This window comes from Sceloporus undulatus, chromosome 4, assembly GCF_019175285.1.
Source record: "Sceloporus undulatus isolate JIND9_A2432 ecotype Alabama chromosome 4, SceUnd_v1.1, whole genome shotgun sequence".
Lineage (NCBI taxonomy): Eukaryota > Metazoa > Chordata > Lepidosauria > Squamata > Phrynosomatidae > Sceloporus > Sceloporus undulatus.
Window position 1 is genome coordinate 218,198,691 of NC_056525.1, and position 16,653 is coordinate 218,215,343.

At 41.0% G+C, this 16,653-nt stretch overlaps 1 protein-coding gene across 3 annotated transcripts in view; it reads right to left on the reverse strand.

The window, feature by feature from the left end:
- LOC121928600 (RNA-binding protein 12B-like) overlaps positions 1-11,117 on the reverse strand; it is a 59,480-nt gene extending 48,363 nt beyond the window's left edge. The window contains exons 1-3 of one of the 3 annotated variants that reach the window (XM_042463525.1): positions 10,819-11,117; positions 4,985-5,025; positions 1,693-4,439 (exon numbers count right to left, since the gene is read on the reverse strand). In XM_042463525.1, coding sequence (XP_042319459.1) covers positions 2,105-4,411 — 2,307 coding nt within the window. In that variant the 5' untranslated portion in view covers positions 4,412-4,439; positions 4,985-5,025; positions 10,819-11,117 and the 3' untranslated portion in view covers positions 1,693-2,104. Of the gene's footprint in view, positions 1-1,692; positions 6,106-10,818 lie in introns of those variants that run through there. The other 2 variants (XM_042463524.1, XR_006103528.1) reach the window with 2 other exon arrangements.
- Between the last annotated feature and the right edge of the window lie 5,536 nt (positions 11,118-16,653).

The window sequence follows — 16,653 nt, forward strand, 5'->3', positions numbered from 1 at the left end:
ATCACATGCATAAAATAGATATTAGAGTACAGATATTATAAAAACAACAGGTTTGAAGTACAGTTTTTAACAGTACAGGAAGCAGCCCAGTCAATCTGCTGCAGCAAAAGCAATGAAAACTTCTGTGGCAACTTAAGACTAACCATTTATTTCATATACTGTACATGTTTGCAGAGAGCAGCATACTTCATCACATACATCATTTAAGTGTATGGTAGAACAGAACCAGTGGCTCCTTTTACACAGCAAAATTGTACACCGTTCCAAGAATAGGTTCTGGAGGGAATATCCCTTGAGTTGTTTTTCAGACAGTCTATGTACCTGCATAATGGACGTTTTAAAAGTTCAGCCAACACAGGACTTTGGAATTTTAAATTAGATCAGTAACTATGCATATCTAACTGTGCAACTGAAGAGATCACAAGGATATGAATTTTTGGGATCCACTTTTGTTAAATGAAAAGTACACTCCATTGGAATCCTATCAATACTGTGGTATTTTACTGTATTTTTTAATATTGTGGCAGTTAAGACTTCAAACAAACAAACAAAAAATGAGTACAGTCATCCCTCCATATTCGCTAGGGTTAGGGGCACAAGACCCCCGTGAATATGGAAAAACCGCAAATAACAAAAACACCATGTTTTTACCTGAGAGGACGCCTCTCTAGGAATCTCTGGTCTTCGAGTGCAACTCTGTGGTCAATGTCCAACCTACACTGACCATAGAACGGTGCAGGAGGAGCTACAAAGGCCTAGTAAAGGTCCTTCAGTGCAACTTTTAGTTAAAGTTGCCCACAGAGTTGCACTGAAGGACCTAGATATTCCTAGAGAGAACATATTAATCAAATCTGTGAATAATCAAATCCGCAAATATCAAAGCCGCAAATATGGAGGGATAACTGTAATTTGATTTAAACAGCACAAATTCTAGAATGTCCATAGAAAAATACATAAGAATATGCATGGATATATTACAAAATAACCAGTCGTCTTAGAATGATACTGAAACAACAAGTACACTGAGAAAAATAAGCCCTCTCAACATTATACACCTGTTCACAAGTTTTGTTTTTATCTTGAAAAGCTACATAGCGCAGTTGCATTCCCCCCCCTCAATTCCTAGTAGCCTTGATAAAAGGTGCATATTCTTATCAAGTGAGGTTACACAAGGAATTTTACTCTGTACTATCCAGACAACAGTACCATTTTGAACAGACATGTTGGGCAGGGAGGATTGTACAGAAACTGTTCAATCTGCTCTTCTGAAAGATAGTGTGACACTGAAGATATTGGAAGAAAATTCAAATTCCCTTTGCACAGGTCCCAAGTCTTTTATTTACCTTTACACACAAACAAAACGCTTTTCCAAGTATTCACATCTCCATGGATCCTTTCCGTACCATGTTAAACAGTTTGTTCTACACCAATTTGGAAAAAACAATTAACTTCTCAAAGCAACAACACTTTAGAAGCAGGTTTCTGGTCTGCCAAAATTCCACAGAACTGTACACAGGCCAAAAAAAAATAATTCCTCTTATGTTATCTTCTAATGGATTTCCTCTTTTGTAGGGTACATTCTATAAGTGCAAGGGCATATAAGGATAAATTCTGTATCAAAATATAGCCCTGGTTCTTGAGATTTCATAAAGTACAAAAAACCCCCAAAAAAACCACACAGGTAACTGCGTATTTCAGATTATGTATTTTTATTTAAAATGTTGATCTGACGTGAACAAAGTACTTAAAACAACCATGAACAGAAGAACTGTCAATTTTCCAAGGAAATTGTGGGTCCTGTTAATATATACAGGAGGACACAATGTCTAGCTCTTAAAGTGTAGCTATACTGAATAAACACAGAAAACTCATAAATATACATGCAGCTACAGGATCAAAAACAAAGTCCATACAAAGACATATTTTCATGAACTGCCAAGGTAATCTAATGCTGTCCAAAAAACACTAGTTCAGCCCCACCCAAAATTTCCTATATTTTAAAATCAGTCAAAACTATTTACAAACTATTTTTCTCTCTATGGGAATCATTTCTCTACATTAGAAATGTACATTTCTTCAATATGCCTCATAGGCATCTTCTCATCTATACCAAGTTTAATCTAATTTTGCATGAGCCAATTGGCCTGTTATTCAGTTCATTAATAGCTGCCATGGCTTCACTGTAATTTACCAGGGCAACAACAGCTTCACCAGAAGACATTCCATATTCATTGTGTTGGAAAGAAAGAGATTCTGGTATAATCTTGTAGCCATGGAAAAAATCCAGAATTTCATTAGGTGATGCTTGAAATGGTATATTCTTTAATTTAATCAGTGTGGCCCGATCTGTCCCACCACTGAAATTAGAGTCTGGCATAAAACGTCCATGTGGAAAATGTCCATGCATACCTTTACTTTGATACTCTGTAAATGAGGCAGGGTGTCTAAACTGATCAGGTAAAGAGAGACAATCATTAGATGGATGTCTATAATCAGTTGGATGATTTAGGTCCCTTTGGATGGACAGTCCTTGTGAATCTCCAGGATAAACATTTTTATCTCTTTCATATCCATGCAGATGATCCTGCACCTTTTCTTCTGACACTGAGGAAATATTAATACCAAACTCCTGCATTTGTTTCTCAGATATACATCTCAGGAGTACCTCTGTGCCCAAAAAACGTCGGTGATTTAAGCTTTCAGCTTTCTGGGCTTCATCTTCACTTCTGAATTTCACCAATGCTTCTCCCAGTCCAATCCCCTTGTCATCATAAAGCAACTGAATATCATCATCACAAATATGAAATCCTGCAAAAAACTTCTGGACTTCAACTTTTGTCACATCATATTGAAAGTTCCTTGCATATAAACATGTATTTTGGCCAGAATATCCATCCCGGTCACTTTTCTCCTTGACATGGTGATGACTTTCTGGAGAGCTTTTAGTTTCAGAAAATCCAGCAAGCTGTGACACTGCTGTTTTAGAAATGGTGTAAAGTAAAATTTGCTGTCCATGAAGATCATGCTTGTGATACCCTAATGCAGAACAATACTCTCGTGTTGATCTGAACATCACAACTGCTTCCTGGTTTGTTTTATTATCATATAATTTCAAGAATGTAATATGACTGCTAGGTATATCTGACCCTCCAAAGAATGCTCTCAAATCTCTTTTCCCAATACCAAGTGGCAAATTTTTTACATGTATATAATACTCCTTGTTATGAGGTGAATGAGAACGGGTTGAACCAGATAAAGGTGAACGAGAGCTTGCTGTAACCCTCCTTGGTGGAGACCTTGAATGGGTGCGTGCCATGACCCTCCTCGGAGGCGACCTTGATCTTGTATGTGCCACAATCCTTTGTGAAGGTGACTTCGAATGCCTGTGTTTCATAACCCTACTTGGAGGTGACCTTGAACGGGTCCGTACCGTGACCCTCCTCGGAGATCTTGAACTGGTATGTGCCTCAGTCCTCCTTGGTGGCGATTTTGAACCAGTATGTGTCATAATTCTTGATGAAGATCTGGAATGGGTACGCCTTCTTGAGGATGAGTAGTCTAGGTCTCTTCTTGTAGACTCTTTGCTTGAAAAATAACTTTTTTTATCCATCTCATGAACGAGTTCATTACTGAAAGGGTGATCCGTTTCCTCTACTCTTCCTCCATTCTGAACCCATGTTTCTTTTTGAGAGCTACATACTTTTATAAATCTTTTACCCATATATTCTTTATCATGCTGCAACCCCTTCATGGCATCACTCGGTGTAGCAAATTTTACCACACCAGCTCCATTGTTTTGTCCATTGGTTTGGAACATGATTACCCCATCCACTTGTAAACCACCAAAGAAAGTAATAACGTCATCTTCTGTTGCAGAGTAAGGCATACCACTTATATATAAGTACCGATTATCTGACTTAAGTGACTCTTTCCTGGATTGATTATAGCTTGATTTGGAAAGATCTGTATTCGTGTTTTGAGAGCCATTTGGACGAAATCTGTCCTCTAATGGATGCATAGAATCATAAGTAGATATGCCAAATCCTCTGTTTACAGGTGCACCTAAATTTGACATGCTGCCACCTCCAGAGTTACTAGAACTTGTCCACCTAGTTGCAGCTTTTTCTCTTCTATTGCGATCAACTCTTTTCCTACTGCTTTCTAATGTGTTTTGCATTTCTGTCTTGCTGCTGAGAAATAACTCAGTACGTGAATCTTTAATATATCTTCCTGAATAACTCATTGCTCGTCGTGCATCTTCATCTGTTGCAAATATAATAAAAGCTTCTCCCTTTTCTCCTCCAATAATATGTACACCTCCATCAGGAATATTCAATCCTGAGAAGAAATGGCGAATATCTGAAGAACCCGCAACAACAGGGAGCCCCTGTAAACGGATGACTACAGCCATTCTGATTTCAACCCACAGCAAAAACCACCTGTGAACAAAAAGGTATACATGACAACAAGTCTTAAGTACACTGGAAAAGTGCTATACTTCAAGCTATAGCATATAAAACAAAATTCCCACCTTCTTTTAAGTATACAAAATGGAACAGTAACTCCTTCATATGAATCACAAGAAGCCTGTTTAACATGTAAGCTTGCTAACAATTCACAGATCAGTGTTGGACTGTTCTTCCAGCATTCCCAATCATTAAGGCAACAATGTCACTCCAACTATATATGACAAAGTATATAGAGCTTTCACAACACATAATAGTCCATCAGATATTCTACACGAAGATTAAACCAAGAAATAACTTCTGTTCTCTTTGCCACCTGGTAGCAAAAACGAGAAGTTTGTAACAGAAAAAAATGTCTCATCACAGCCAAACAACATTGAAGCCTATTAGATTTACAGACATTACACTATACCAGTAGACCAGCCCACCTCAACTGTACCTCTTCTTTTCCTGCAACAAGTCTGGGAGAAAAAGCCATAATCTCAGACAATAAAAGCATTAAACATCTAGAAGCTTACCTGTTTCTTCTTGGAAGGCCTGATAAAGTCTGTGAAATCAACTGTGGAAAGAAAATGAAACAGTAATTAATTGCCAAAAAGCAGGTTTACATGTTAAGTGTCATTAGTGTGGAATATCCTTAACCATGGTCAGCATTAACAAACCAGTGAGAAATAAAAATTGTTGGTTCTATGCTAGAATCCATTGCCAATCCAAAGAGGTATATAAAAAATGAAAAGTAAGAAGTATCAACTGAGAAGCACCTTAACCTATGTATTCATTTTGGAAAACTTTATATTTTTCTATTAAAATTACTGTAGAAAAAGGAAATGACAATAATTTCAGATTGTTCTTCCAGAGATCCAAGCACTGTTGAAATGCCAAAGTCCCCTTCAGTATTCATAATCCTTGAAAGACGAAGTCTCATATAAAATTAGATTCCTCCAAGTTCTTCCAAGTCCTTTTCCTTCCAAAGACAGAGGGAAATTGTTCACCAGCACTGAATTGTGCCTTGCAAAGATGATCATCTTGTACGAAAAATAAATCTCAGGGACTTCTGGTCAGAATGGCAGTCATGCTGGATGAAGGGAAGAGCCGAGGCAACACCCATCAGTGGAAGAGACTGCCGGTCTGGTGATACCTTTAGAATGGCAGAAATGGTCCCTCAGCTACCAAGGGCTTGGAAGCAGCTAACAGGACTCCATTGCCTACCCCAGCTATCTGGCTGGAAAGAGATGGAGTAATAGAGGGGACCAGGAATAGGGAGACCCGCCACTACTAGCACTCTTTTATAGGTACAAGTGCCAAAACTGACCTTTGTGGAAGAGTGAAAGAAATTAAGTGAAGTTTAAGAGCAACCTAACCAATGGAAAGCACAACTTCCAATGGAACCTGTTTCTACGGAAAGAAAATCTAGGAGTAATTAATGAATGGAAAAAATAAAGTAAAACCATGGTGGGAAAATTGTGAGAATTTCAATTATAATCTATGGGGAAGAAGGCAGGAATAACGCCAATTAAAAGTGAAAATGTCAGAACAGAACACGGAGAAACAGAATGGTTCCCAATTGGCAAAGGGGTCAGACAACTCTGTATCCTTTCACCCTATCTGTTCAACTTGTATGCTGAACAGATTATTATTATTATTAAAGCAGGCTTGGAAACAGAAGGAGGAGGAGCGAAAATATGAGGAAGAAATATCAACTATCTAAGATAAGCAGATGGCACCATAGTACTAGTAGAAAACCTCACAGACCTGGAACATCTACTAAGGAAGATCAAAGAATCACAGAATCATAGAATCGTAGAGTTGGAAGAGACCACTAGGGCCATCCAGTCCAACCCCTGCCATGCAGGAATCCAAATCAAATCATCTCCGACAGATGGCCATCTAGTCTCTGTTTAAAGACCTCCAAGGAAGGAGACTCTATCACCCTCCGAGGGAGTGCATTCCACTGTCGAACAGCCCTTACTGTCATGAAGTTCTTCCTAATGTTGAGGTGGAGTCTCTTTTCCTGTAGCTTGCATCCATTGTTCCGGGTTCTGTCCTCTGGAGCAGAAGAAAACAAGCTTGTTCCCTCCTCAATATGACATCCCTTCAAATATTTAAACAGGGCTATCATATCACCTCTTAACCTTCTCTTCTCCAGGCTAAACATCCCCAGCTCCCCAAGTCGTTCCTCATAGGGCATGGTTTCCAGACCCTTCACCATTTTTGTCGCCCTCCTTTGGACAGTTTCTCAATGTCCTTTCTGAATTGTGCACCCAGAACTGGACACAATATCTAGGTGGGGCCTGACCAAAGCAGAATACAGTGGCACTATTACTTCTCTTGATCTAGACACTTACTTCTATTGATGCAGCCTAAAATTGCATTAGCCTTTTTAGCTGCCGCATCACACTGTTCACTCATGTTCAACTTGTGGTCTACTTCCTAGATCCTTTCACATGTAGTTTCATTCAGCCAGGTGTCACCCATCCTATATTTGTGCATTTTATTTTTCCACCCTAAGTGCAATACCTTACATTTCTCCGTGTTGAATTTCATTTTGTTAGCTTTGGCCCAGTGCAAAGGCAGGCTTAATGTTGAACATAAAGAAAACAAAAATAATGACCACCAAGGACCACCAAAGAATTCCCATATCTGGAATGAAACATTGATAGAAATGGGGAATGCAGTAAGGAAATCAGAAGATGATTAAGAATGAGGAGGGTGGCTATGAAACAACTAGAAAAGATTCTAAAATGCGGAGAAGTACAACTGAGCACAAAAGTTAGAATCATACAAGTCATCGTATTCCCTATTAGCATGTATGGATGTGAGAGCTGAACAGTTAAGAAAGATGATAGAAGGAAAATCCATTCATTTGAGATCTGGTGCTGGAGAAGAGTGCTGAGGATCCTAGCCAAAAGGACAAACAAATGGGTCCTAGAGCAGATCAAGCCAGAGACCTCCCAGGAAGCCAAGATGACCAAAATGAGACTGTCGTACTTTGGACACATCATGAGAAGCAAGAACTCATTGGTGAAGACAATACTGCTGGGAAAGATGGAGGGAAGTAGAAAGAGAGAAAAACCACATGCCAGATGGATTGACTCTATTAAGGAAATTATGGTTTTATGGGGTTGCAGGAATTAAGCAGAGCAGTGGAGGGTCTTGGAAATGTCTCGTCCACAGGGTTGCCATAAGTCGAGATCAACTCAAGGACAATTAACAACAACAAACTGAAAAGAATATTAGACTTTAAATAGTCAAAGTAAGCAACAAAAGAGTTAATACTGTTTACTTAAAATGTAGCTATAAGGCATCTTCCCATGAGGTAGCTTGTGAGAATGTGAACTTAAAATGATTTTTAGACTTTGTACTGTCCCTTCCTGGAATCCAGAGACAGGCAAGAACAAGAGTTGGAATGAACAGTTGTCCAAAACACATTACAGAAATAATCCAGTTTGAGACTGCTTTAAATGTCGTGGCTCAATGATAGGGAATTTTGGGAATTATAGTTTACTGTGGCACCAGAGCTCTTTAAAAGAGAAGGGCCTAAATGTCTCTCAAAGCTACAGTTCCCAGAATTCCCTAGCACTGAGCCAGGACAGTTAAAATGATCTCAAATGGGATTATTTCTGCAGTGTGTTTTGGACCTATGTTAAAGAGTGCCATCTCATACGCAAAAGGATTGATTACATGGAATTTTTTTAGTCCTTTCAAGCTAATAGCTAAAAGCTGTTATTAGACTGCTAAAAATTAGGGTGTTTTTTTAAAAAGGGAAAACAAAGTTGGATGCAAACCACATTCAAAATGAGCAGAGGAAGTACACTGGTGAATCTGCAAGGCAGTTGTCCCAACAGCTTAACTAGGGAAGCATTTAAAGAAATATGAGAAGGGAGTTTTCTTCTTATCTGAAGGATATAAGAAATTCTTTAGTAAAATCGATTGGAGACCTAAATCAGCTTGAATGTTTAGAAGAAGAAGAAAAACAGAAATTGGAGAAGATCACTGAGAAGATGAAAGGGAAGTTTTATTATATGATATCGCTAGTTGATCTGAAAGAAAGTGGGAAATGTATGAAAGTAAGAAGGCTACCTGAAAAACAAAATGAAGACATACATGCAATAACGATAACAGCATTGGATAACTGTTTGGATATACCAGTTGAAGATCTCATTTGCGAAACAGATAAAGTTTATAAATCAGACTCTTTGTGACTTCACATAAGTTGTTACCGAGGGATGTGAACATCAAACTTCCAAATTTAATATTGAGGACAAGGAATTAATACTTTTCAAAGATGTCCCCCAGGAATTTTGAAAAAAAAGAAGAAAATATTCCTTTCAATCAGATGCTCTAAAAGCAAAGGACATCGCAGTCTATTAAAGATACGTTATTTTCATATGGTGTGGTATGGTATGGCTGAAAGAATGGGTAAAGATGACAAATGAAAGGTTGATACAATCAGAGTTCAAATCTGAATTCAGAATTACATAATTATTTCACGAAAAACAAAAGGCTCAAAACAGTGGGTCTACTATTCAGATGAAGCAATGGGAAAAGATGTGGACAAAGAGTTTGACACACTGAGTTACAATCTAAAGGATAATTTTCATAAAATGATGGATAGAGGTATCCAATGCCAGATAGTTCAAATGTTGGTAATGTAATCAGGAAAGAGGGGCTTTTTCCATATGTTGTAGACCTGTGATGAAGCAACGAAATACTGGACTCAAGATTCATTTGTCCTCCAATCCTTCTCAAAGGACTTTGTTGCTGTGTCCCTTCAAGTCATTTCAAACATATGGCGACCCTACGAACCTATCATGGGGTTTTACTGGCAGGTTTTTTCAGAGAGGTTTGCCACTGCCATCCTCTGAGGGTGAGAGAGTGTGACTTGCCCAAGCGGACAGAGTGGATTTCCATTGCTGAACAGGGAGTCACAGCCCAATGCTTAAACTACTACACAACGATGGCTTCTCTCAAAGGAGTATTTCAATTTAAACATTCTACTAATAGAAGATTATCTCAAGAAGCCAGGTTATCTGTGACTAACAAGACCAACAACAACAATGAAGACTGTGAGCCTTGTCACTTCGATTACTTCAGTGTTGGCAGGTAGAACAAACCAATCTGTAGCCAGCCAAATACCTCATACAATGCCAGTCTGGATCTCTTTCTCGCCTAGTTTGACATGTCTGATCCATTGGTTTTCAAGGAGTTCAATCTACATCGCACAGAAGTCATTGGCAACGTTTCCAGTCATCTTAAGAGAGATGTCCAAGGACTGGTTACTCACAAACTCAATGCAGCAGCAATGTTACACTATACAAAAGTATGGCAACAAATGCGACAGAACTAGTTATTCCGAATGCTCCTGGCCACCAGAGATTTCCCACAAACACCAATGATAAAAGCACACCATTCAGCATGGAAGAAATGTTTACTCTTCCTTGCTGAAAAGTTGTATTGTATCTTCACACGTCTTTCAGTTTGAAGGTTTTAGAATCCTTGCAAGACCAAAACTATGAGATGCCATATTAGCAATGTATTGAATGAGTAACAATGCCAAAGATACACAACATCAAATGAGATGCCTGGGCTGATCTACTTGGGCGCAAACCTCATTCGATTGAACAGGGCTTCCTTGTGAGGAGACAGAAGCAGGATTGCAAACCTTAAACATCTTCTGGAAGTCTTGGGGAAGGGCTGCGGGAGGAAAAGGAAACAGAAACCTCCTGCCTGTTATTTCATGAAGTTCTGGTGATGGATGTAGTTGGAAAGTAGGAAGCAATGCCTCCCCAGAAGAGAGATTCATTCCCAGAGACACTTTACGAAGAGGAAGCAAAAGCTGAGACTCCTCTTCCAAGGGGCGAATGAAGGCAGCAAGCAATGCATCCCCAGAGCAGCGATTCCAAACGCTTTCCAGCCCTTCAGCCTGAATCCTCCTCGGAAAGAGGCCCTTGTTCCGAGCGGCGAAGGGCCCATTCCATCCCCGGACTCCGTTCCTCCTAAAGCAGGGCCTCCTCTGGTCCTTTCTGACGAAGGCAGGGGTCCTTGGGTCAAGAGCGGAGCAGAGGCAAGCTCTTCCTTCCCTTCTTTCCCAGCGAAGGGCTCCAGGAGCAAGGAAGCCTCGCTGGGCAGAACCCGAAGAGATGCTCGGCCTCAGTCCCGCGTCCTCTTCTTGGGCAGCTCCCCCGAAGAGACCCGCCTCCACGATCCAGGCGCCCAAAGGCCCGGGAGACGCCTCCCGAAGGCCCTCCTCCTCGGACCAAGCCTGGCTCACGCGGGGCCCTCCCAGCCTCCCTCCCGAAGGAGCCCCGGCCACACTCCTCCGGCCGCCCTCGCCAGCCTACCCCAGACTAACCGGGCCTCCGCGGAGCCCCGCCGCTCAGGGGCTGCTCCTCGGCCGGAGAGGGAGAGGGAGAAGCGGCCTCGCGGTCCTCTCTGGGGCGCCAGGCCAGCCTCTCTCCGAAGCCTTCAGGGCCGCCTCCGCCGCTCTGCGGGGATAAAATGGCCGCTACACTCCACTCTCCTGGAGGCCGCGCATGCGCACAGAGAATTCCTCCATCAACGGCCAGCGCCGATAGGGGAGCTAAACCGGAAGTCCTCACTAATCAATTGTGTTCGGACTTCCGTCTTCCGGTAGAACTGGCGCATGCGCAGAAGCGAAAAGAAAAAGGAAACGTTTGTGTCCAACTCCTGGAGGCTGAATATTACTCACCGTCGGCTCCTTTCAGGGCAGAGGGCGTCTTTGTCTGGCTGAAGGCTACGGAATTCTGGGAGCTGGAGTTTGTTCTGGGCCCCACAACAAACTCCACCTCCCAGAATTCCATAGCCTTCAGCCAGATAATAGTCCAAGCGGTGCCAAACTGAGTTATTTCTACAGTGGGGAAGCAGCCTGTGGATACACAGGGACCAGGATGAATAGATCCAGAAGGATCTCAATAACGAAATACCAGATGGCGAGGTATAATGCCTTGGATCCAGAATAAGGGAACTCCAAAGGTCTCCACTTCTGGCGGAGAGAGCCAGTGTCTGCAGCAGCTGGCTCTTACGACTCAGGAGCATTGGCACCTGCGGCTGTAGAAAACAGAGTAACATGTTGTTATAGGAAGCCCCTTAAAAATAGGAAAGTTCTCGAAAGGCAGAAGAGGAAGAGAAGGGCTGTGTTATGTTTGGAGCAGCCAGAAAAGAAAAAGGCAGCAGGAGGGAGTGATCCCTAAGAATGTATCTCAGAGATACCTGGAAACTTGCAAAGGACATTACAGAGGCTATCCTCCAATGGTCTATAGGCTATTGGACATATTCAAAACAAAGCAGTGTTCCCATTCTCAACCTGTGTGTGTCCACAAAAGGACAAAAGCCACTTGTTGATACTGAGGATGGGGAAGCCAAATGGGTACCTAGGACCCTGGAGTGAAACCTTTTCAATGGCAATGAAATAAGACTTCAGAATGGGCAGCCTGAAAATGAGGTTTCCCCTTGTACCATGACTCCTCTGAGGAAAATAACAAATGCAGGGAAAGGGGCATGAGAGAAAGGAGGAAAGGGAGAGAGTGGAAACTAGCATGGGAATGGAGTAGTGTATGTGGCTCAAGCAAAGCACCCTGGGCTCCTAGCTTGTCCAGTCAGTCCTGGAATGCTGCACAGCCCCCACAGCAATGCATCTCCAGCTCACAGTATAGTGAATCCTGAATGTTTACTCATCTTTACAATTATTGCCGTTTATTTTGACTCCATTTCTAGATATGTAAAAGCTTATGCATCATGGCTGGAATCCTGTTGGTTGCAGTGAAGGTGGTGGCAGCAAGAGGGTAAAGGCTACAAGCACAACACTTGTGAAAGAAGTAACGCACAGGAGAAACAAGATGCTTGAAGCCAGCTGAAATTGTCCGATTTCCCTTGGCACCATTGAGTAACCCTAGAAAAAGTGCAACCACTAGAACAGTGCACCAATAGGAAACCAATTTATATATGAAAAGGGGTGTTTCTCCTCGAGTTTAGAACTATTTCCCTTTGGATTCCAACTCCCAAAATCCACCCAAAGTACTTGTAGTTTAAACATTTGAGGGGAGTAGTTTGAAAAGTCACTTGTCCAAACTCTGGTTTCTGTTAATATCCCTACGGAATTAGGATAAATATTCACAATTTCATTTTGTATTAACAGAAAATCAGAAGTGGCATGATTTTTAAAAAAGAAAAAGAAGAAAAGACACCTGCTATTACAAATATTGCACCCAAGAAACAGGCTTGTATTTTAAACGTTTGGGCCAGTAGCACCTGTTCTAGGCTTGCAACTAGTAAATTGAGGATACAGCTGTGATGCTGAGATTGGTGAGGCTACTGCAAGTATGACATATACTGCTTAAAGAGATACAGTATAGAAAACTGGAACAACGAAGAATCTAACAAAGTATGCAGAAAACTCAGGCTGACAGCAACACTGGCATGCAGCTGTTCCTGAAACTTTGCTCTGATCAGGAGCCAAGACTCCTCCTTCGAACCACCGAACAGCCACGTGAATATTTGCTCAGCTGAAAAACGGGCACTGAGAGCTCTTATACAACTGCACCACCCAGTGGCAACTGCAGTAATAGTTAATGTACAGAAAATCAAGGTTAGTGAATGCAAACACTTGAATATGCCCCGTTATCAGGGACCCACTAAAATCACCCCACATTCAGAGATGGTAACTCAATGTGGACTTCCCCTGTGGTGGTTAGAGCCAAAGATAAATAGGCCATTTCTCTTTCTTTTCGCCATCTACTTTCTTCCCATTTCCAACATGCCTTGAGAAAATTAAGATCTATCTGGATCTTCGCTTACAAAGTATTTTGCCTTCTCTCAGGTGAGGGCTGTTCTATATCTGGTTGAGCGAGAATGGTGCTGACCACAAGAAATTCAGGCATAAGCTGCATGTTCTCCAAAGGCTTTGCAGACCTTTATGATTACCTTCCAACAATGCATATTTCACACCTTTGTACAAAAATCTTGTTTTAAACATACCAACTTTACACAATCTAGACTGTTTGAAGCTTAATTTAATTTTATTTTTTTCTATAAACTATACAAAAAAACCCTCTTGGTTTGTTACATTCTATAATAGAAACTTCTAGGAACTGACTGAAAAAGGAAGACAATGATGAAGAATATGATGAGGATCAATAATAATAATTGTTATTGTTATTATTAGTCTCCCCCTTCTTCAGGGTGTTCGATTGTAATCTTTTATTGTAATTCCTTAATGGTAATGTTGTAACTTGTGCTGTATTTCCTTTATTATTTCATTGTTTATTGGCATCTGCTTGTTATTTTTTGGAATGAGCGGTTGGAAATGGGTATTTCTTTTTGATAATTATTGATTTGAATGTCAGTCATCATCAGTGTTAGGCTTTTGTCATTATTTAATTGTTACGATATTACTATTATGTTTTTGCTATGTATTGCTATGTTACATTTGTTTATTATTATGTTTATTGTTATTGTTTATTGCTATTGCTTTGTATTCCCTACTGTTGTAAGCCGCCTGGATTCCCAGTTATTGGTCAGGATATAAATACATCCTATTATTATTATTATTATTATTATTATTATTATTATTATTTATTAAAAATGGATTATTCCCTTAAGCATGACATGAAAATTGTATTAATGACTATGTAATAAATCTGGATTAGGCAAACTATCATGTCTGGGTTTATAAATGGACTGGGGTGGAAATTGTGTAGCCCTAGAGAAGTTGGACCACAAGTCCCAATAGCTCTAGCTAACTTAGCCAATTATGTCCCTTCCAGTTGCCTGTTGATTTACAGCAACCCTGTAAATTTAATACATTTTTCTTAGGCAAGGAATACTCCCAGATGGTATTGCCAGTTCCTTCCTCTGAAATATGGCCTACAGCACTTGGTATTCCCTGACAGTCTCCCATCCAAGTACTAATCAGGGCTGAACCTGCTTAGTTTCTAAGATCAGACAGGATCTGGAGCCTTTAGAGCAGTGGTTCCCAAAGTAGCACCCTCCTGGGGCTGTTGGAAACTGCCAGGGGGCAATGAGGGGGGAAGGGCAGCAGGGGGGTGTTGAGGGAAAGGGGGACCAACAGGAAATTGTAGGGATGAGGGATGCCTAAAATTTATATTCAGCTCCATTCTGGGACAGATTGGACCAGTACAGACAGGCCAAAATAAAGCAGCTTCGGGTCTCTTTGAAGGAATGCTGTTTAAATGACACACGCATCCTAAGAGGCCAGAAGCTACGCCAAAGCTGCAATCCAGTCCTTAGGACTGAAGCATGGCTTTGGCGTGGCTTCCAGCCTCTTAGGATACATGCATCATTTAAATAGCATTCCTCCAAAGAGACCCAAAGCAGCTTTATTTGGCCTATCTGTAAGGGCCCATTGATTGGAAAAAGAAACACATGGCATTGGGAGAAAAGTAGCAGGAGGAAAAAGGAACTTTGAAATTCAGGAGAACTTTGCTAGGACCTGGAGGTGTGCTAGAACTCTTAATTTCCCTATTGAAGCCACAGAGCAGAGGTACTGGAAGATCTTATGTGATGGGGGCTTATGTTTGGGGGGGGGGGAGGCAACTTGAAGCTTGTTGTTGCTGCAACTGCAATCTCTTCCTCCTTCCCCACTCTGCCCCTCCCACTTCTCTCTCTCTTCCAGACTTGCATAAGACTGGTGATGGTGGGGAGATGAGAAGAAGATAAAAAGACACTTAACTGTTGCTTTTCTGATATTTCCTCCTTACTTTTCCCCTCCCACCTCTTTCAGTGCTAGCCTCAGGTTAAGACTGCTGTGGGGAGGGAGCTGGAAAGAAGACAAGGTATTAAATTTCACAGCTATTGGGCTCTTTTCCTCCTTGCAATCTGCCCTCCTACATCTCTCTCTCTCTCTCTCTCTCTCTCTCTACTAGCCTTGGGTTAAGAATAGATGAAATGGCAGAAAATACTGTGGGGGCATTATGCAACATGCGAAGAACAGCACAATTTGTCTTGCAATTGCCACTACCATCCTCTGAGGCTAAGAGTAACTACTTGCCAAAGTGGGTTTCTGTAGCTGAGCAAGGATTCGAAGCCTGTTCTCCAGAGTCATAGTGCAATGCCCAAACCACTTCAATTTAATAGCAAGTAAAATTATGCTAAGATAATGTTAATTTTAAGTTAATTAGATGAATTTAACTTTAAAGTGCTAGATTGGTTGTTTTGAATTTGTATAGGCTTGCCATAACCCGGCGGCCCCCGTGCCATTCACGGTTTCGGGGAGCCCCTCCCGGTCACGGTCCGGTTTGGGCCCCCACCCGTGCCTTGTTCCCGGTTTGAGGGGTCCGCTCCGGCCATTGCCGCTGCCGCGCCGACCCACCTCCTCCTCCGGCTCCACCTTCCTCCTCTTCCTCGGCGGGCCGGCGGCAGAAGCGCCGCTGCCACCGCGCCCCCACTGGGAGGGCTTGCGTGCTGCCCAGGCCTCAGTAGGGGTCAGTGGCAGCACGCGCGCCTGCCTACCCCGCTTCCCTTCCTCCCGCGCCAGCCATCCTAAGGAGAAGGAGGGGGAGAGGAGGAGGAGGAGTAGGAGGAAGGAGCCAGAGGAAGGGTGCCTGAAGGCCAGGGCAGAATTGGGCCACAGAAGGAGGAGGAAGAGGAAAGCTGAGTCAGTGGCCATTAGGTCTGCCTTGGTATTTTGGGGGTTTTAAATTATTTTTTAAAATATAAAATACTTATTTTATTTAATTTTTTTAATTTTTATTATTGCTTGTTTTATTTTATTAATTTTTATTATTGCTTGTTTTATTTTATTAATTTTTTTAACTTGCCTGTTTTTATTTTATTTTATTAATTTTATTATTGCTTGTTTTTATTTTATTTTATTAATTTTATTATTGCTTGTTTTTATTTAATTTTATTAATTTTTATTATTGCATGTTTTTATTTTATTTCATTAATTTTTATTATTGCTTGTTTTTATTTTATTTTATTAATTTTTATTATTGCTTGTTTTTTATTTTATTACATTAATTTTTATTATTAAATATATACACCCCTGCCTTGTTTTTTAATTATTTTTTTCATTATTTTTTATTATTAAATATATGCAAGTGCATTTTTTGTGTATTTATGGTGCTTTGAATGCTAACAAGTCTGCCTTTCTTGGCCAATTATAGTGGTGATGATGATGATGATGATGATGATGATGGTGATATTGATA